We start from the raw sequence: 22,784 nt of genomic DNA, 5'->3' as shown, positions 1-22,784 counted from the left end.
AAGACACTTCACTGCATGAATGTCCTTTTTCTCTAATGTGTAAGGAAAAAACTCTGCAGCAACCTTTTGAAAAATATGGCATTTGTTTTTTGTTTTTTTTTTTAAAGATCTACCTCTTTCAGATTCTTTAATACCAGTATTCATTAGGGGAGACGTGAGATTATAAAATGAATGTTTGCAGTGTCTAAAACCAATTGCTCACATGTACAGTTGAAGCCCAGCATGAAATTATCTGCATTTGTGACCCTAGGCAAGTTTGAAAGAATGGCTGTGGGCGCCAGTGACTGTTTTCTTTACCTTATAATAATGAGGAATAAAATATGCAACCCCTTCCCAAAAACTGAGTTTAGTATTAAGCAGCATTCAGGGAACAAACTGTTTTCCTTTGCCCTTCAAGTAGCATTGTATAATCAATCACCATGTGTACAGTTTATAAAGGGCTTTTGAGCTGCTTACAGGGAAATATTTAATGAGATCCATTTCTGCAGCAGAACCAAAATGGGCTCAATGGGTGAATGTGAATTATTGTTCATGTCTTTAGGTGTGACGATAGCATTGTGGTTAGGTTTTTTTCCCAAGAGTTTGAAATATTTATAGATTAAATAATATGGTGTTGGGGATTAGTTTCCAAATAATCGAAGGTAAGCAGGGAGAGGGAGATAGGGATGAAAACACATTGACCGTGAGTTGATCATTATTGAATACATGCTGAGCGTGTATTGAGGTGTCGGGTCTTTATATTATTGTATTTCTCCTCATGTATGGATTTGAAATTTTCAATAATAGAAGTTAAAAACCAGAATATGAAACTTAGTTCCATTTTATATACAGGATGAGAGACTTATATTATGAATTGGTTGACTTAAGTTTAGCTTCCCTCTGTGAAAAATGAAGCTGGGCATGAAAGTCAAGTGTTGCTCTTTGCTAACATTTATCTGGGCAGGACTCGTTACATCTGACCAAATAGAAGCGGCGTGAATCAGCTTTGCTCTGCCATGTAGTTTTTGATAGGTGGTGTGAAAAATTCAAATGACAGATGGTGGTAATTATTAAACAATAAACAATACCAGTTTATCAGGAACCAAACAGAAAAGAACTACTTTTAGTTTCTGGTGATGCGTCTAAATTGTCCTTTGTTGTATAATCGGTATTTTAACATCGTGATTGGTGTGCTCTGCTAAGTATGGAAGTTTAGAACTTCAGGAAGTTTTGTTTCCAACTTTCTGCTTCTCCCTAATGTTCTTTTTTTTCTTAATTAAAGTAGATTTACAATATTATATTAGTTTTAGGTGTATAACATAGTGATTCAATATTTTTATAGATTACACTGAACTTCAGAAAGTTTTAAACTCTGGCTTAATGTTAACTATCATTCCTCAGAATAAAACTTGAATATATTAAATTAAACAATCCATTGAGGGGATGAACTTTGAAGCAAGCGTGGAACTGGACATCATAACTTAGAATTTGTATCATGGATGTTTTAAGAGGTTGTAAGTCAAAGAAAATTTCATGAGGTTCTGTTTTTTACCAAGTATAAATTATCAAAAGCTTACTCAGGCTCTGGGCTACCCACCAGGGATACAAAATACATATGATGCCTCTGCTGAAGGAGCTTTTGTTTCAGTTCTGACATTAGACAGCTGGCAGCAAAAAGTAGTAAAGAGAGGTATAAAATTGTGTGGTAGGGGCACAGTAGAAGCTTTGATTAATTCTGATCAGGGATGCAAGGATGGTTTCACTGAGGAAGTGATATCTGAGCTGGGCCTGGAGGGATAAGTAGGTGGTAAATGGGAGGAAGGACAGGCCTTCCTAAGGTAACACCATGAATGAAAGCAGAGAAGAAAGAACACAATATGAAATGCAATAGAATGTCACCCAGGGACTAGGTTCCAAGGTTAGGTCATATGGTAAAAATTGAGTGTACATTCCTAAATTTATGATGCATGTAACAAGAGGGTCTCATTTTGAAAGGCAAGTAAGGTAAGAACTGAGAGTGCCCAAGTGTACAAAGGATTCATGTCCCCTAACTCCAGTGAGTTAAGAAAGTGACAGATGGGTTAAATTATTTAAGCACATTATTTAAATTATTTTTCTTTTGTTCTCAGTTATTTTATGCTGTTATTTTATTTTATTTTATTCTTGCTAGGTACAAATAGCTGGATCCTCAGTTTTATATTATATAGCACAACTGATTCTACTGTCTAGCAAGGTATGAAGAGGATGGGAAACCATGTGCGAAAGAGAGGAGGTTGGAAGAGCCAGCGTTTAGGGGCATGTGGCTTAAGTTCTCCAGGTCAAATTAGAAACTGATGTTGACAAGTTCAATATGGCAAAAAGAGTGAGAGAAAGATTAGTCTTGTGTCCTTTTCCAAAATTTGTGCATATATGTTGCCTAAAGAGGGCAAAATCCCATGGATTTTCAATCACATATACATGATTTAAAGGCACTTCCCACAAAACTTTGGTTCTCAACAGATGAAAATAAATGTTGATTAGCCCAATTTGAAGAAAAAATGGAAAGGAATTGACTTTACTTTCTTAACTTTTTCTAGATAGCCTGAAATTTCTATGTGGTACATATTACCTTCAGAATTAGAAAATATTAAAGCCATTCTAATTATGGAAAAATTTTATTTATCCTACACATATTTCAAATCCTACCATTTGCCAAACACTCTACTAGGTATTTGAGACCAGCAGTGAAAAGGTAGACATTTCAGTCCCTGCTCTTATGAAGCTTTCAATCCAGGGAGGCAGATACCAGTCACACAGCTGCAGTGGTGAGTACTGTGATGATGTTCGGGCTGCTGTGAGGATCCGACCTATTCTGAGGGTCAGAGGATGATTCCCTAAGGAATGACTTTGAAGCTGCCGTCTGAAGAATGAGTCTGGGTCAGCTTGGGCACTCAGGGCTCACAGATCTACTCAAGAACTGAGAATGTGTTTTGAAATGGTTCACAGTGATAATCTGAATTTTAAAAATATATATAACCTGAATTATCTGAATGAGCCCCTCCTGACCAAATACTGCCACATGATTTCATTACTCTCATTGTCTTTTTGTTGTTTTTGTTGTTAAAGTGTTACTTTATTTCTTGGGTTTTTGTGGTATTTATGGAATTGGTAGTTTTGTTTGTTTTTTATTTAAATTTTTATTTTATATTGGAGCATAGTTGATTAACAGTGTTGTGTGAGTTTCAGGTGTACAGCGAAGTGATTCAGTTATACATATACATGTATCTATTCTTTTTCAAATTCTTTTCCCACATAGGTTATTACAGAATATTGAGCAGAGTTTCCTGTGCTATGCAGTAAGCCCTTGTTGGTTAAATACAGAGGGCAAGGGTAAGGGGGAGGGATAGATTGGGAGTGTGGGATTGACATGTTCACATTGTCTTTTTGTTTGTAATCACCTTGCAACAAGATCTAGGTTGGACTAATCTAGTTAGAATCCTGTTACAGTAACTTCCTAGGTAGGAGTTGATGGTGGTAGAGAGTAGTAGTAGCAGTGTAGACAGAAGTAACTGGATTCCAGAGGAATTCAGGAGATTGACAGGGTGTATAGCCACATTGGTGATAGAGGGGATGGGTAAAGGGTGACACCACAATTTTGACTTAAGTAACTCAATGAGGGCTAACGCCATTTACTGAAGTAAGGAGATGGTGGTTAACAGAATGAGCTCTGGATAAACCTGGTATATGTTCACATCCTGGGTCTGTCACTCTGACTGTATGACTCTGGGTGGATTACCTACTCACTCTAAACTCTTCTGCAAAATTTGAGGATGAACACAATAGTATGTCCCTGGAGTTATGACGGTTAATAATAAGAGTGGCAGTAGTTGTGGCAGTGGTGCTACATTTAATAGGAATAGGCTTGGGGAAAATATAAATTTGGTTTTGGAGGTGCCTCATAAATATCCAAGAGGGGGTGCCATGCAGGCGTGTGTGTGTGTGTCTGTCTGTGTGTGTGTGTGTCTGTGTGTGTGTGTCTGTGTGTCTGTGTCTGTGTGTGTGTGTCTGTGTGTGTGTGTCTAGGAGCATTTCAAAACAAAAGAAGATAGACTTGGCTGGAAAACCAAACTGAAGAAAAGAATCACAAGCATGACTTTGAACGTGTGCTCTTTTGTTTCATGAGCTCAGGCTGGTAGTGAGATCAAAGTTCACAGAGACATCAAGAAAATTGTTATTTCAGGACCACAGCTTCTAGCTTAGGTAGGCACACTGTAAAGGTGTGTCACTCTTCATATCCAAAGACCATAAATGTGACCGCTGCATTCAAGAGCAGCAGGGGTAACATTCTAAGTATTGGTTCCTTGGTACAAGGGGCATGTGAATAACATAGCAGTCCCCGGGTTATACAGTTAGCATCTGAAAACTTCAATCTCAGCGTAGCATTTGTTTCAAAGGATGAGCGCATTCTTGGCAGCTCCGAGGTTGTTGAGGACCCAGGCTTTAAGGGAAAAAGTCAGAGCTTTAAGGACAAAAAAATTGAGCTTTGACTTCACTGTCATTTTTCTTGTTCTGCGGAGAAAGAAACAAATCACAGTGGATAATGATAAAAATGCACATTAGCATTTTGTTGGTATTGCAAATTGCTTCGGTTCTGCATGTTATAGTGTTCACTTGAAAAGGCTTCCAGAGCCACTCTGTGTTAGTCTCAATGTGAGATATCATCTCCTTTATTGCCTAACATCCTAATAATTTTATTTTCAGGGGCCTAATGTTCTCTTTTTTTTTTTTTCTGTTGCATGTCTAATGCTGCTGCTAAAACGAACATCTTGGCAGTAAACAAGCCCAAAACAATTATCATGGCACAATGCACTGAATAATTATGCCTATGGGTATAAATATCACAAAGCAAGTGTGAAAAGCAGCCCTGCTCTATTGGTACTTGTAAATCGGTGTATCCAGCAGGAATACTCTGGGGACTGCTGAAGTGAGGGCCACGCCTGCTGTCAGTTTTCTTGGAAAGGGAACTGATCAAGCATCCCCCATTCTCAGCACCTAATATTCTGTAAAGTGCCTTGGCAGATCCAAAGCAGGTCAAATGCACACAATCATTGCACTCTTAGAGCTTATGCTTTAAAGCAAGAGGCAGTGAAATCATGGGAAGATATCTAAAATGAAACAGACACACATTAAAGAACAAGTCATAGGAAGAGGCCAGGCATAGGAAACTGCGAGTGCCAGCACCCTGGGGTGGGAACAGTGTTGGCCTATTTCTGGAACAGAAAGCTTGATGAACAAGAGGGAGATGGTCAGAGTTGAGGCTGGAGAGGTAGGAGAGGTCCAGATTAGGAACTTTTGTGGGCCTTGGGATGTGTTTGGGATTTTATTCTTATTGCAGTGGGCCGTGATTAGAAGGCTCAAAGCAGGAGAGTGATTCAAACAGTTATGATTATTCCTGAGACCTTTCGGCATCACTGCTACAGAGCAGTAGAATGGCTACCTGCTGCCCCTCGACACCCTTCTCCTTGGGATGGATTATTTGGGACTTGGGTTGCCTTTCCAGGCAGACTGATTTTCCCGATATCCTAGGTGAGGAAGGGGTAGTTTGCCCCAGGGCCTCACACTACTTGGGACCATTCCTAACCCTCCCAGTTAGAGAAGTAGGGTAATATTTGTGTCCATATTTATATTTTCCATCCTGATGGAAGGGGCAACTTGAGGTAAGGTCGAAGAGACAGTGAGTTACTAGCTGGAGCCGTGTGAGAGTTGCTTTTCAAAAATGAACATGAAAATCTTTTATATAGTCTCCTCTGGTGTTTTAAACATAACAAGCCCAGTGATATATCTTAGGAAACTTGATGACATTGACTGAAGCTGAAGGGGAATATTCTTATCAAGTAAAAGTCTATAATGAACACTGCTCTCTCTTTAGCAACATGGTTGTTAAGTGACCCAAGTCACTGTAACTGGGTGATGAATCACAAACACTCACCAAGGACGCTCCATGCTGGGTGCCTAATAGATCAATTAAGTGTGTGCTTAGGACACAAGCAAAGTGGGCCATAAGCATTTTTTTTTGTAGTTTTACATTTCAACAAGAATTGACTTGATTCCCCATGCCAAAAGAGAAAAAGATTTTTAGGGATTTTCTTATTGTTTTGTGGTTTGGAATCATTTGTAATATCAATTATATGTGGGCAGGGATAAGGGCACCATCTTCTTTTCCAGTTTTGGGCTTCTTGATCTGGTTCTGTGGACACTCTCCTTCCTTTGCATCAGGCTTTACTTATTGTCTGAATGAGTTTACAAGCTCATGCTTCAGACCCTTTCTTCGAAGGACAATTTCTGCAAAATCCTGGGAGGTTAAACATAAGCTTTGTGTAGCCCAAAGGAGGGTAAGCAAGGGGCTGGGAAGAGTGGGGTCCTCGACTATCTCTGAGTTGGGGCAGTTTGAAACCTCAGAGTTGGGGGTTCTGATGCCAGGGTGCTATTGTTCTCATTAAAGTGGGCGAGGGGACAAAATTTTAAACATTTCATGCACAGCCTGGTAACTGTCATTCAGCCACACACAATCATAAATGACCTGCAGTCATCACGTCTACTGAGAGCAGAAATGGATCATCAAAAGTTATTCAGAATTGTTTGTAGATTAAAAAAAAAAAAAAAAACAAGTACAAAAGGGAATTAGAGAACAAAAGAGGCAGTTTCCAAACTTGTCTGCACATTGGAGTCATCTGGGGACCTTTTAAAGATTGCACCACCCAATCTGTGCCCCAGACCGTCTGAATTACAGTCTCTGGAGGCCGTCACAGGCATCAGTACTGTTAATGCTCCCCAGGGAATCCCAGTGAGCAGCAGGCCTGGGAACTGCCTCCCTGCAGAACAGCCTCACTGAAGCACGTGGCACAAGGTGGGACTCGAAGAAACCAGGTTTCTAAATTCTACAGATTAAAGGGAATTAGTTTAAAACTGGAAAACACCATTCTGATTAAAAACTGATTTTGAACATTGTCAATGGACATGTTTTATATATATATATATATATATATATATATATATATATATATATATATATATATATTTATTTATTTATTTATAGAGACTCCAGAAATCACATGTATATTTACTCATTAACCTAAAATATTTGCCAAAAACTTGGTATTTGTGGAGCACCTGCTATATGCTTCACCCTAGACTCTTCACCCTCACATTGGGGGTCCCAGGACAAGAATGCAGGTGGAAGGCCATGTCTTGCCATCATGTTCCAGGTGAGATCTCAGTCAAAGGAAGAGTTGGGCAGAATAATCGGGAAGGTCCATCTGACCTCCTGGGATATTTCTTCTTGGATTTGTTTCTCTAGTACCATCTGAGTGCCATGCTAAGGATACTCGCTCATAGAAATGTGAATCCTAAAACCAACAGGTGTGGCTCAGGTTCGAGTTCCCCTCCATGTGTACACCTTGGGCATTCCTAAAGGTGTTCAGGCCCCGACACCGAAGATTCAGCTTCACCTTTTCCCCTGCTGAGAGTGGAACACAAATAGGTATTTTTGAACTAACTTGAAAGGGTTAAAGTTTTTTAGACCATCATCCTTGAAAAAAGTTCTTAAGTGTTTTCTCTAAGAATACTACATACATGTAGAAAATCTTTTATTTTAAATTCCTAGAATCAGAAGTAGCCAATGTGAACATTTTAGAATATTTTCTTTTAATCACAATTTAATCGCATTTTATATACACATGTATTAACACATACATATGAAAACTGGAGATCATACTGCATATGATTTTAATATGATTTTTTCACTTTTCATTAAATTGTGAGGATTCTCCCATGTTATTAAATAGAAGAGATGATCTTAATGTATGAATAACATTCTACCGTACAGATACACATTTTAACCATTTATTTGTTTCTTTTTTGCCATGAAAAACAGTATGTTTTTAAATTTGTTGACAATGTATTTATTTAAAGATAAAGATAGATAACTGGAAAAGTAAATTTCTGAGGATAAACAATCATTTAAAAATATTTATATGTATGGCCAAATTTTCTATAAAGATTTCACCAATTTACACTCCGACCAGCCACTTACAAGAGCGTTGCTTTTATTTTATTTTTGGCAGCACAGTGGTTTATCTTCTTTTTTACATGTATTTGATAGTTTAATTATATAAGCTTCAGGTATACAGCATTATAGTTTAACATCTGTATACACTACAAAATGATCACTACCACAAGTCTAGTTATCATCCAGCACCATATAGTTGGCCCCCTTCATCCACTTCGCCTACCCCCTTCCCCTCTGATAACCACTACTCTGTTCTCTGTATCAAGGAGGTTTTTTTTATTTTGTTTTGTCTGTTTGTTGTTTTTTTTAGATTCCACATATGAATGAAATCATACAACATTAGTCTTTCTCTATCTGACTTATTTCACTTAGCATCACACCTTCAAGGTCCATCCATGTTCTAATCAGTATAAAGTTTGAAGATTATTCTCAGTAGGAGACAGTGTATGAAGTTAGGGGTGTCTGAGTTCAAAGAAGTCAGAGGCAATTAACACAATCTTAAATACAGTAAGTTATAACAGTCTAATTTTCACAATCACAGAATTTCTAAGGAGTTATTTGCTTGCAAGAAATGTCAAATAATATGTGACTTGAATAACAAATGTTTACTCATTTAATAAAAACCGAATCGTTTACTCTTCAAAAAAAAAAAAGGTCCATCCATGTTGTCCCAAATAGTAGGATTTCACTCTTTTTCATGGTTGAGGGATATTCCATTGTGTGGTGTGTGTGTGTGTGTACACACCACATCTTCTTTACCCATTCATCTATTGATGGACACTTAGATTGCTTCCGTTTTGCATGTATCTTTTCAAAATAGTGTTTTCATGTTCTTCAGGTAAATACCCCGAAGTGGAGTAGCTGGGTCATATGGTAGTTCTATTCTTAATTTTTTGAGGAATCTCCATACTGTTTTCCATAGTGGCTCCACCAGTTTATAGTCCCATCAACAGTGTTCAAGGGTTTCCTTTCCTCCACATCCTCTCCAACACTTGTTACTCCTGTCTTTTTCCTGATAACCATTCTGACAGGTGTGAGGTGATATCTCACTGTGGTTTTGATTTGCATTTCCCTGAGGATTAGTGATGATGAACATCTTTTCATGTGCCTATTGGCCATCTGTATGTCTTCTTTGGAAAAATGTCTATTCAGATCCTCTCCCCATTTTTTTTTTTTTTTTTTTTTTTTTGCTGTACACAGGCCTCTCACTGCTGTGGCCTCTCCCATTGCGGAGCACAGGCCCTGGACGCGCAGGCCCAACAGCCATGGCTTACGGGCCCAGCCGCTCCGCGGCACGTGGGATCCCCCCCAGACCGGGGTACGAACCCGCGCCCCCTGCATCGGCAGGTGGACTCCCAACCACTGCGCCACCAGGGAAGCCCATCTCCCCATTTTTTAATTGAGTTTTTCTGTTGTTGTTGAGTTGTATGTGTTCTTTATATAGCTTGGCTATTAAGCCTTGTCAAGTGTATGGTTTGCAAACATCTTCTCCCACTCAGTAGGTGGCCTTTTCGTTTTGATTTTATTGCATTCTTTGTTTTAAAGTCTGCTTGGTCTGATATGAGTATAGTTACTTGAGCTTTCTTTTCATTTCCACTTACGTGGAATATCCTTTTTCATCCCTTCACCTTCAGTCTCTGTGTGTACTTACTTCTGAAGTGAATCTCTTGTAGGCAACATATAGATGGGTCTTGTTCTTTTATCCATTCAGCCACTCTATGCCTTTTGATTTGATAGTTTAAACGTTTTCTCTTTTAATTTAATTTGTTAGTTTGAACATGTCCAAACCCACAGAGAATTTGAAAAACATATATAATGAATACTCATATAGTCCCACCTGCCCTCATCAACTGTTACCCCTTGCAGTACCCATTGCATTTCTTTTACATACATGCATTTCTCTTACATTTGTCAAATCATCTGAAAGTGGGTTGCAGATGTCATGACACATCATTCCAAAAACTATGGCCTACATATCTCTTGTTTTAATTTTGTATTCATTGGATTATAAGCGCAGTGGAACATTTCATGCATGTTTTCATATGTCATTTGTATTTGTATTTTTTCTGTGAACTGTCCATATCCTTTGCCTACTTCTCCATTGATGATGTAGCACTTTCATCATCAACATCTATGATGCATGTGAGTGAAAACTGCATCAAATGCTACCCAAATACCACTCAAACCTCCTAACAAGGTGTTAGGTGTCTAGCTGATAGCCAATGGTGTGTAAGAAATATTCCTTGTGATTTAAGGTATGGCCTTGGCTATTGCTATTTCTGTCAGTGAGAAGAGAAGGCTTATATTCATCTCATTGACTGTAAACATTCTATTCATGGCCACGGACTATGGAAAGAAGTGATTGAGGTTGAATGGGTAAGCACTGTTAAGCATACTATAGCTAGTAGGAGCAGAGAGAGTGTCTTGTCCTGTCAGTTAAATTGGCTTTTTGCCGTTTAGATGAAGCCCCCTAGGACAGGGGTCCCCAACCCCTGGTCTGTGGCCTGTTAGGAACCGGGCCGCACAGCAGGCGGTGAGCAGCGGGGGAGCGAGGGAAGCTTCATCTGTATTTACAGCCGCTCCCCATCGCTCACGTTACCGCCTGAACAAACCCTATCGCCCCCTCCAACCCCGTCCGTGGGAAAATTGTCTTCCACGAAACCGGTCCCTGGTGCCAAAACGGTTGGGGACCGCTGCCCTAGGACACTGTATACTGTATTCGAAGATAAGTTTTACCAAATAAAACCACTGTCTCGAGGGCCACTATCTTGATATGTTTGCAGTTGGGATTTCTGCAAAAGAACTCTTTGCTATCCAGCTCCTGAGTCTGCACACCTTTGCTGAACAACTGTCCTGGGACCACCTGAGTCAGATGGGGTGGCGGGGGAGGCCTCTGGGTTTGCTGCATTTCAGCCGTCCTTCTCTCCAAAGCAGGGTTTGTATTTCTTTCTTCCTCAGTAAATTGTTAGAATATGTACCTGCGCTGAGTTTGCCAGCAGATAAATCACACCCGGCAGATTCCCAGCCCGGCAGTTACAGGTGGAAGAAGCTTTTGAGTTCCAGGCCCTGAGCTTTGCACAGCCACTTCCCCCTCCTAAGTTCCAGGGCACAACTATTTGTCTTGTGGCTCTCTTTTTATTAGTGTAATATGGAATCCCAGAAATGGTGTGGTATTGAATGTCACGCAGAGTTTGTGCAAGGCCTGGTCCTGATTCAAGTTACAGACATGAGCAGTGCCTCAGGGAAGCAGGTCCCCTGTCTCCTCGTCCCCTCTGTCTGCCCGTTTCCCATCCGCCCATTCCCCTTCTCTCTCTTTCCTTTCCCCTTCCTCGTTTCCGTTTCTTCCTGCCCCCAAGACAAGATTTGCAGGTATTGCCCCCATAGATTCCAGAAGCTCTGTCTTATATCTTGCAAAACACATTTCTTCCACAGAATCATGAAATAAGAAGGTAACAGAAGGAGAGTGCAGAGATCAGGCAGGTTTCACAGTTCTTAGGCCAGTTATTAAGCTCTAACAAAATCAGGGGACTCTGACAAAAACAGCTCCAAACATGCCAACAAAGCCCCATTCCAGGGACAAAAGCGATCAAATGTGCTTATGATGTGTGTTCAAGTTGGCCTCTCTACCGTCTCAGAATCTCCACACCCATAACCACGAATGAACCTAGAGAGCTGCTTCCTTTGTTCAGGGGGAATAAAAGCATCTGTCTTTGGAGGCAGCGCTGTGAACAGACCTATCCCAGAGAGGCAGGGACTTTGCCGCCACTGGGACGCCCTGCTCTGCCCTGCGAGCAGCTCTCCTCCTCGACCCTCCCAGGAGCCAGCCATCCCCCACTCGCATAAAACATGCCAGCCTGAGGGGACAGAGGGCACCAGCTGGTGTGACCACAGACAAGTTCCGTCAGTCACTGCCTTCTTGTCTGGAGCAGGATGCTGGGACTTTGAGGAAAACCGCGTATGGCCAAGCCAGGCCGCCCCTGTGCGGCTCTGAGACTTAGTGAGGTAGCTTTTGGGAAATGCATCCAGCTCTGCGAACACCTGTTGCCCTCCTTGCCCTAGTTAAGACCTTTAGAGGCTTCTGTTAGCACTTGGCTATCTGTTATCATTCTCCTATGGTCTCCTCAAATTTTAACTTAAACTGATATTTATTTAATAGGGATTATATACATGTTATACTTAAATATTCATTACAGAAATTTTATGGAATATGAAACACCACAAAGAAGAAAACAAAATCCCAATCCCATAATTCTGAAATAACCACTGTTCATAATCTGATGTCTTTGTTTCTAACATTTTATATGCTTAAAATTACATCTTTTTCTTTACCAAAATGCGATCATTCTGCACATACTGTTTCATAGCTTTGTCTTTCTCATTTAACGTTGTACTATAAGCATTTTTCCATTTCATTAAGTATTCTTCTATAACATAATTATATCGGTTACAGAATATTCCATCTTCTGAGAAGGTCATGGTTTATTCATCAGTACCCTATTTGTAAACATCATCTAGGATGTTTCAAGTAGTATGCTACTATAAATAATATTTAAATGAACATCCTTATGGCTAAATCTTCCAAATCCCTGAAATTCTTCCTTAGGACAAAAGGTTGGAAATAGAATCATCGACTCAGTAGGTATGTACATTGTGATACATGTGGTAACATTACCCACTAAATACAATATGCCAATTTATATTCCGTCCCCAGCTCCCCAACTAGATTATGAGTTCTTTGAGGCCCACGAATATGTGTCCCCAACAGTGGGGACAGTGTTGGGCATACAGTACAAACCTGTGCTTCAGTTTCTTCATCTGTGAAATAGACATCATAATACCTACTTTGAAAAAAAAAATAGAATTTATCACATAGGGTTTAGTTCATGAGGATTATGCGTTAGCACATTAAAGCCTGAGCCCAGTTCCCGACACATAAAGCTCAATAAATATTAGCCTAGTGTAAGAATTCTACTATATGGGGATTCTTCTGTATGAGGTGTTGAAAGGATTAAGTAAAACAATGTATATAACGTGTTTGGGCCAGTGCTCAACACATACTAATTACTCAATAAAGAGCAGTTATGGGGACTTCCCTGGCGGTCCAGTGGTTAAGACTTGGCCTTCCAGTGCAGGGGGTACGGGTTTGGTCCCTGGTCGGGGAGCTAAGATCCCACATGCCTTGCAGCCAAAAAGCCAAAACATAAAAAACAAAAGCAATATTGTAACAAATTCAATAAAGCCTTTAAAAATGGTCCACATCAAAAAAATCTTTAAAAAAAGAGCAGTTATTGAGAACCAGACAAGTCTGTTTTAGGGGCACGTAGGCAACAAAGAGGAGGGTTGAAAGTGTAAGTATGTTGGAATCAGGATACAGCCTGAAGGACATGTTCTTCTCTAGGGAAACTCAGGTTGGGAGATGAGGAACATAGAAAGGCAGACCAGGCAGTGGAGGGGTTGGGAACTCAGGCAGACAGACAGCAAATGGGGCACCAAGAGGGCAATGACTCATTTTGAGAAAAACATCCACCCCAGCCGGGAAGTTACTAGTGACAAACTTCCTGTGATATAAGGGATCAGTGTCTAAGTCTGGCCAGGCTGTGACCTAAAAGTAAAAATAAATGAGTTGATCCCCATGTCTTACTCAGATAACAGTATGACAGAAGCGATATGCCCATTGCTAGAGGAAAGACAGATGGTCCCTCTGTGTTCAAGTTCAGCTTCCTTTCAGGGATAGAGAAGCTACTTCTGTGTCTGCTACAGGCTGCGAATCTATTATTCGAGATAATTAGGCATCCAGGCATTGTGAGCAAGGTTTGCAGCTGTCTAGCAGCCTTGACTACCCAACGCTTGACCAAATTGTTCTTAAGTCTGGAGCTCTTATTACTTTAGAAAAACCAGGACAAAGAGCATTGCTTATAACAGTGAAATAATTACCTGACGTTTCTTCTTCAGGTGTTAAGTGTCCATGGTTTCTGTTGAGAGTACATTTTAAATGCTTTTCTGTTACCATCTACTTTAAAATGAGCAAAACATGCCGGTAGATTACGGATAAGCTTTAGGTAGAATCTACTTTTCATTTATGTTTTGTGTAGGTCAAATGAAAGTAAATGCCAGAGAAGCACACACATCCTGAAATATACTGCGGTCTGTCTGGGAAAGCAAAGTCAAGACCATTCAAAAGCTCTGAAGTAAAGAACACCTTAATTTTGACTGTAAACCAAGTTTTCCTTTTTAATCTACCCTCACTGGCATCATGCAGCAATCCTCAGCGTGAGGCCCTGAACCTGACTCTCCCTGAGAAGCAATCTTGGCTCTCTTTGGATATTTGACATGGATTTAATTATTGTGTTTTTTCTATAGATCATTCCAGAAACACACAACCAAGGCTCAGGTGGAGCTCTTTGGTGGGGGTAGAAGAGGAAGGGACGCAGGCAAAGCTTATGATTACTTGCCATGGCCTTATCGTAAACGTCCAACTGTAACTTCATTCACACAGTGAGAGCACCTAGGCCTCTGTCATCTTTAATAACTCAACCACCATTATGTGATCCTGCCTCTAAGTCACTGGAATATTTTAAAAGTAAGATATATGGAGCGGAAAGTAAGGATATTTATCTAACTTTGCATACTAAAGATAAACTTTTGAGTTGGCAGTCACGATAAAAATGAAAAAAAAAGCATTGGTTATAGCTTTTCTGAATGAGACACCAGTGGAGATCTTTTCACACTGTGCTCTATGACAGTAGAAGACTTCTGGACTTCTGAGGTTTAAGGGGCAAGCAGAAGTCACATTGATGCTTGGAATATGAATGAGTAAAGCCTTAGATATAGTATTAAAATGAGACTACTCTGACTTTGCTTTGCTTAAGAAAAAGTGGCTAAACTTTTCTGCATGAATGTATACATTCCCCTCCTCCTATCCCCACATAGCCTGTATATACATATTTCTGTGATCATCAAACTTAAGATGAAAAATCCATAAAGGGTAAGCCTGAGCCAAAGTAACTATAGGGCAAGTCACATTAAATTATGATTCATTAGACAGCCATTAAAAGAACCCATCAGGGCTAAGCTGTTGGGGTGGTAAGTGGTGCATCTTTACATCAGCAGTGGATTGCTTGGAGCTTTGCCCTGCAGGCATCGTTTCTATTGGGAATCACGCAGGAAGAAACAAGCACAGACGGGAGCCTCTTCATTCCATTGTTGGGGAAGATTCTTAGAAGGGAAGGTGTAACCTGAAGATGCAGTGATTTCTGTGCTGGGACCCAGACTTTGGCAGAAGGTTCTGGCAGAATAGACCTACTTGAGCACGCTTTGTACATGCGTGATGCGCCATCTAGTGGTTAAGTGACCCTAACATTAATGAAAAGGAAAATGGTCTTTTCTGGCCCCTTATGCTTCCAAACTCTCCACCACTTGATTGGAGCAGCAGGAGGTTTGATGCTGTAGGCTATTTTGGGGGAAGAAAAAAATCTATTTTCTTAGAAGCCATATATTGACCCCAAACTAGTGGGGAGGGGGGTAGAAACACTGGTATTATAGTAATTATGCAAGCCAGAGGTTGCATATTGGCAGTGTTTGCCCCAGAGTACTTTTTTCCATTTTAGTTTATTGAGGTGTAATGCGCACAGTGTCGTCCACAAATCTTCATGATACATTTTTACATTTGTAAAATTTTGCATATGTATAATCTGCATAATCACTACCTGAATCAGGATGGAGAATGTTTTCAGCATGCCAGCAGCCTCCCTCCTGTCCTGTCCCCTCAATCCTCCCTCAGAGATACCACTCGTCAGAGCCCTGTCACCATAGATTTGTAATGACATCATTAAAGTATGTACTCCTAACCCTAACCTCTGGGAAAGGATAAAATCCTGTAATCACCATTTTAATAGTTTGCCCAAAAGAGGACAGTTTTCTCATCAGAAACATTCTGTGGCTAAACAAAGGCGCCATTTCCTGGGTTTGCTGTTTTTCAGAATCCAAGTGGCATAATGTCTCTCTCCTCAATCTCAATTCCTCACATATTCTTTGCCTTACCAAGCTTCTCACTGAGAGATATAGCCCTTTGGTGCACTGATTGTTTTTTCTCAATTGTCTCTGCAGGCAGCCAAGTCAATTTTCAAAGAAATCCCATTACTTTTGAGTGGCATTTCAGAGGTGCCACTGATTGTCATGGCAAAGCCTGTAAATTCTGATGCCGTGTTTCAGAAATTAATGTGAATATCATGTCACCAGCGACTGCATGACACTCTGTTCATAATAAGCCAAGCAAACTGTAATGGTGAGAAAGGTTCTCAAACTTATAATTCAGCAAAGGCTAATTTATAACACGTAGCATCACGCAGTCGTGGTTGCCATTTCTACAGGACCTCTTTCTGTTCAAATGAAACTGAATTCCCTCTGAAGGTCAACATGTTTAATATGTCAAGAAGCAGAGCTGGTTCTGAAATAAAATTATTGTAATTATTCCCGAGTTGTCTTGTGCATATCTATTTATTTGATTACTGAACAAACACACAGTCAATCAGCCATCAGGTCCAGCGAGCACATTACTTCGCAGTGTTTTGCAAAGTGCTGGAGATAGAAAAGCATAAGGTATGTAAGTCCTCCCTTGCTGTCGTGGAGTTCACCTTTGTTTAGACCTGTTGTCCCGTGGCCTGCAGACTGTGTATAAAGACATGGCTGCCTCTTGGGATAACAAACAAGGCAGGAATATAGGCATTATCCTAACTTATTCCTTTTTATAAATTACTTGTACTTTGTCCTAATTATTTGTCATGGATTTGGAAAAGAGAAGAATATAAAGAAGAAAATACAAAATTCCCTAATCCACCAAAGAAAGAAAGTCCATAATGGCTTTAATTCCTTCCAATGAATTATAATTCTCTTACTTTTTCTGTGTGTATGTGCAAATATATATTTATTTTATGGAATTGAGATATTATGGTTTTTCTCTATCATAAGAAACTCTTGAAACATGTTTAACATTGTGAGTGACTTTATAATTTCTGGAATATCTTCATAGTTTTTTAACCACTACCTGTTATTGGAGATTTTGATTGTTTGCTGTTTTTGAAATAGTTAAATAGAGATTAATAGTTAAATAGTTAAATAGAGATTAATAGAGTTAAATAGTTAAATAGAGATTTAATGCCTATTATTTGAAATGAACTCTGACTTTTTACCATACTTAACAGCCAGAACTACTACAATAGGGTTAAATAATAATGGTGATGCTGGTTGTTCATGGTTTGTTCCTAATTATAAAGTCAGTAACTCTGGTATTTGTTAAGTATTATGACCACTGCTGAGTTGAGCTGGATAAAAATCATATTAAGTGCTTTAAGTTCCAAGTTTTAAACATCAGCAGTGGAGAATTGAGCATTGCCAAATGTCTTTCAGTGCAGGTGGAATAATTAGGTTTGTTCCAATTTGGCCTGTGGACGTGTGATAATTATATTAATAGATTTCCTAATGTTGGTCCCCCTCCACCAGAATGAATACTACTATATCATAGAGTAATATACTTTTAATGAATTGTCAAATTCAGCTCCATACTATTGATTTTAGGATTTTAAATCCATGTGTATTGAGCATTGTTCTTGAGAGATAACTAATATGGCAGGGTTAGAGACACACTCTGTTTGTCTCATTCTGGTCTATGAATGCAGGTTGCTGAAATTGGGCATGGAGAACCTGTTTATGTCTATTATTCATTCTCCGTTTTTTCTTTACCTCTTATCCCACCTCAAATCAATGTGTTTTTTTTTTCCTTTTGTGAATTCACTAAGTACTTTTCTTAACCTCTCTCGAAGCATTCATCACACTCTTATATTAAAATTTTCTGTATATGTGCCTTCTGTTCTTGTATGAGTGGTCTGTGTCTTACATTCAAGAGTTTTCCATCCCTCCCCCTTAGTCACTGAGTATTGTCCACCTAACCTCTCCTGAGGGTCCCGGCAAAGCACTGCAGGGACAGTTGGTGGAAATACACTTCGATGAGTTTTGTCAGTCCACTTAGATCTCCAAACCAGCCCATCACTAAGCTAAGGAGGAAAGCAAGGCAGTGAGAGTAATTCCAAAATTTTGTGGCTACCGTGCTTCTGTGTGGCAGCAGTGTGAGTCCAAAAGGCATGAATCAACTTCCAAAGGCTTAGGAGCAGATACAGCAAGGATGAGAGCCAAGCCCTGAAACCAGCCGTCCTGTATCTGCCCCAGGTGGCTGCTCCAGCCTGGTCCTGATGGTGGATAACAGAGGGAACCAGTTACTTCAAATACGTTCACCTGCCTCAAGTACATACTCTTAAAACTACGTATATTCATTATATTCTAATAATTTAAAAAAAAAACTCCTTCCAACACTCATCTCAAGACGTCACTTCAATATGATATCTTTCAGTTGCCAGTTCTTTCCCAGGGGAAGGCTTACAAAATTCAGGACCCAGTACAGGCTCCCCTACTAGACTATAAACCACTTGAGGACAGGCATTAGGTCTTAAGTATATTCTAACTCACTGTGCTAAGCATATAGTTTAAACTTAACTAGTGTGTCTGGAATTAATTACTCTTTTTTTTTTCCTTGCAATGTAATATTATTAAACGGTATTCCTCACACGTATTTAAAGGCCAAAAGCAACTTCAAGGATGATACAGGCCTTTTAACCAGTAGTGAGAAATGGAATCAATTGAAAACGTAATGAAAATTAAAGGGAGAAATGACACAAAAATGAATGGGAGCACAAGTACACTATTCAAGCTAGAATCCAAAGGAATGTTATGCCACCAGGGGAATCGTTCCGGTGATGACTCTTCTAAGTACCTTGTCAGCCTTCAGACCATCCTTGCAGGGAGTAGTCAGTAGATATCATTGACTTCGTGCTTCTTTGCAGTAACTAGAGTTCCTTTGAAGGCAAAGTGAAAAGCTGTGTTCAATGATTACTTTCTCCTTTTCCTTAGGGTGTTAAATACCACATTATTTGAAAGTTGGGAGATTGTTGGACCTTACCCTTCCTGGTGGGTTTTTAACCTACTGCTGTTGGTAATACAAGGCTTGAACTGCTTCTGGTCTTACTTGATCGTAAAAATAGCTTGCAAAGCTATTTCAAAAGGCAAGGTAAGATAAAACTCACCCTTTCTAATATGTCCCAGAAAATTATGGGTTTGTGTTCTTCTAATCAACAAGAACATTATTTATTATTTAGAATATCATCAAAACTGTTTTTTCTCCTTCAGGGTTTAGCATAACCTCTTTGAAACACAATACAAACTTGCATTTTCTTCTGTCTAGTTGATTTTTTTACATGTAGCATCGCTTTGCTGAATGATCTGCATTTATAATTTTAGGGTCAATGGAGGTATATTATTTGTTGTGTTCCTACTCTCCCTTTCTCTGTCTCCCTTGGTCCTCCTCTGATTATACTTATACCAGACAGAAATTTAATAATTCTTTTATTTTATGAGAAAGGGTTGCTTGATGCAGTATGACCATTTATGACTTTGTCAGTAAAAATTTAGTTAAATCCCTTTGGTTAAAAATGGGCTCATGAAGCTGATTTGAATAAAGCTTCCCAGGCCTCAAGCCCTCTGTGTAGAGCAGTGACTTTTCTGGAACGTTCTCTGTGACATTTTCTTACTTTCATTGTTCGTTCTCTTCCTTCTGCCAACCTGGAAGTCTGGGAAGTGGAACCCTTTACATGTAAGTTTCTCACGCCTCTCTCTCTATGCCAGTCCTGGGTCCCACGTTAGCCCGTTGGAGGGGCACTCCGATGCTTTTGTTTCCATGCATATTGTTCTGTCTAATCTGTTGGCACTGCCTGGAGGCCGTAACCGAGGTGTGGCTCCCACCAGCTGTGAGGGATGCTAGGGACAGCCCAGTTAGTGACCTTTTGTGTGAGCTTTCATTCTGCTAAATTTTGCATGATCCAACGGAGGAGATGGATTTCTTTAACTGGTGTTCAACATGTCAGCTAAAAAACAGAAATAGACCAAAGTGAAGTATGAGAAACAGAACTAAGTTGGGGAGAGGATCAACGCGGTCCGGAAGGGAGGCCAGAGCATCGGCTCTTTGCCAGGGCTGCCCTGGGCAGCGGAACAGCACGTGACCGCTTTGTGAGCCCCTTCCGCCGGGGCTTGGGACATCTAGTCACGTACTATGAAGCCAATTCTCCACATCAGCTCCTATGTAAATACAAAATATTTTTAGCAATGAATTGTTTAAAAGCAAGAGTTCATTTTTTCTCTTGACCTCGTACTCTTTAAAATGAGCGTGTATTTCTATTTTAAAAAACGCTCCTGTTCTCATTTGGATACAAATTAAATCAATGTGCACAATACTGTCAGTATGATAATGGTAACTGAAGATGCAGGGAGGCTGTAGATTAGATGATTTGTGTCCTTATTGCATTGCTCTTTCCACCAGATACGCTGTCTTCTCTCTAGTTTACTTCTTCAACTTTATTAGGAGACAGTCAATTTTATTCCAGACCTCAGGCTTCAAAATACCTTAACTGCCTTTGCTGTTCACCTAGGGCAGTAAGATTCATCTTGGCCATGAGTTATGGACTCTATTTTCCTGTGGTTTATTTTGAGATATTCTAAATTGTTCCTTCCTTTGGAGGTAACATAAGTATAGATTTTTTTCCCCAAATGCAATTAAAAATAATCTTACTAAGCATGCAAATGTAAATTAATCGCTCTCTGAAAGTGAAGTTTTCTTTCCTATTAGCAGCTTAATTTATGACTAATGGATTTCCAAACGTAGTGGAGCTTTTATTCTAATGCTGTCTTTGTGACCCATGTTTTTTTAAGTTAAAGTATCCTTATAATCTAGTCATTTTGGTGTTTCAGTATCTAAATCTTTGAGATGGTCCTTGTGAGTCTCATCTCATCTCAAGGGCCATTGGAGTGAGATCCATTTTTACATATTTACTCAGTCATCTCTGCTTAGGCTGGAGCAGCAGTGCTCAGCTCAGGACTTTCTCCTGTCCCCACCTCACCCCACCCCACCTGACGAAGGTGACGTTCTCCTGCAGTGATGGTGGCTTCTCAAATTGGGAGGGCAGTGGATTCCAGGGTTCTCCGGTTGGGGGTAGCAGTGACAGAGAGGATGAGATGTGGAACCCAGTTCATTCTGAAAAGCCTCCCAGGAGATTCTGCCGACTTCCCAAGCCACCTCTTAGAGAATCATAAGGGACTAGACTGGGAAACTTTCTATGAAGCCAAGCAAGCCACCAGGTCCCTATTGCTACCACCCCCCCCCCCTTAGACAGTAAGTAAACAGCACGCAGTTACTCAAAGGTATTAAGGCCTGTGGGGTAAAAATGTTTACCATGATGTAGACATAGAGTAGGAGGTTCAAACTCTTTCAGTTTTATAAGCAGTAGAGTATTTCTGTAATTTCTTCCTACATTACCTCCTTGTGAGACAGTATGATTTTTTTTCATCCTTTATGGTAACATATAGATTTATATCCTGGTGCCTTACTCATGACTTGTAGAGTCTGAATGGAGGAGGGAAGAACCCTGGAATGATGGGAGCCAATTCATGATGATCGAGCCAGTAGATTTTTCTTGGGAAATATTTTCAACCGATGCAAGGGACACGGGTTTGTGCCCCGGTCCGGGAAGATCCCACATGCCGCGGAGCGGCTGGGCCCGTGAGCCATGCCCTCTGAGCCTGTGCGTCCGGAGCCTGTGCTCTGCAACGGGAGAGGCTACAGCAGTGAAAGGCCCGCGTACCGCAAAAAAAAAAAAAAAAAGCCAAATAAGAATGATGTATTAGTGAACAGAGCTAGTGAATATCTCCATTAGTGTAGTTAATTAAGAGCTGACTTTAAATGATTCTCAGAGAGAATGTGATCATCCGAGAATAAATGGATCCATTTGTACCAAATTCCTATAGTGCCATTCCAGCAGTACCATATGCTACTTTGCCAGTAAGAGTGGGGTTCATGGTCTAGTACATTCTCAGTATCCAAAGGCACCTTAAGGAAGTCAACAAAGCTAGCCCCCTGCGATGCCTAAATCCACCTACATTCCTTGATAACTGACTTAGTCCCCCAAATGTCTATCTCCAAAGAAGGGGAACTTATTACTATGGCAATGTTCCTATCCTCTTCGATGTTTTCAATATTTAGATCTGTTTTTCTTCATGTATGATTGTGCATATACTTCTGAGCATGCCATACCTAAACGGTTCCTTCAGAGCTGGCTGCACTCACCTTCTCGTATTCCACAGGTGTCCAAGGACGATCGAAGCGATATTGAGTCTAGCTCAGATGAGGAGGACTCGGAACCTCCGGGGAGTAACCCCCATGCTGCGACCACCACCAATGGGACCAGTGGTACCAACGGGTATCTCCTCACTGGCCCTTGCTCCGTGGATGATTAATTACTCAAAACTACAAGTCCCAAATAAAGTGAACTGTTTGTTCCTGGAAGTATTTAATAACTTGCAAATGCAGTTCCTTTCATAATCTCTCAGCACCAGAAACAAAAATTAGGATTATCAAAGCATTTTGAATAGTGCACTGCCATATGTCCTGTCTGTGAATGAGGAAGAATTACCATTCTGTATATGTAGGCATGCTTTATGTAATTGGCACAAGGGAACAGTATTTGCATTTGTACTGTCTTAGAATATTATTTATTTTTTTGTATTTGTTTGTGAATCTGTGGACAAAAGAGGGTTTCCTCACTCCTTTTTACTCTCTGGGTTCATGACAGTGAGGGAGACGCTCCATCTGCTTCTATCCCTT

At 40.1% G+C, this 22,784-nt stretch overlaps 1 protein-coding gene across 2 annotated transcripts in view; it reads left to right on the top strand.

Annotated features, from left to right (window-relative positions):
- The window catches only part of CERS6 (ceramide synthase 6), a 318,459-nt gene extending 295,926 nt beyond the window's left edge, over window positions 1–22,533 (top strand). The window contains exons 9-11 of one of the 2 annotated variants that reach the window (XM_060152713.1): window positions 18,986–19,142; window positions 19,701–19,724; window positions 22,265–22,533. In XM_060152713.1, the coding sequence (XP_060008696.1) occupies window positions 18,986–19,142; window positions 19,701–19,724; window positions 22,265–22,417 (334 nt within the window). In that variant the 3' untranslated portion in view covers window positions 22,418–22,533. The remainder of the gene's footprint in view (window positions 1–18,985; window positions 19,143–19,700; window positions 19,725–22,264) is intronic. The other variant, XM_060152714.1, reaches the window with a different exon arrangement.
- The last annotated feature ends 251 nt before the right edge of the window (window positions 22,534–22,784 follow it).

This window comes from Lagenorhynchus albirostris, chromosome 6, assembly GCF_949774975.1.
Source record: "Lagenorhynchus albirostris chromosome 6, mLagAlb1.1, whole genome shotgun sequence".
Classification (NCBI taxonomy): Eukaryota; Metazoa; Chordata; class Mammalia; order Artiodactyla; family Delphinidae; genus Lagenorhynchus; species Lagenorhynchus albirostris.
The sequence above is the reverse complement of the archived record's forward strand: the minus strand, read 5'-3'. Positions and strand labels throughout refer to the sequence as shown.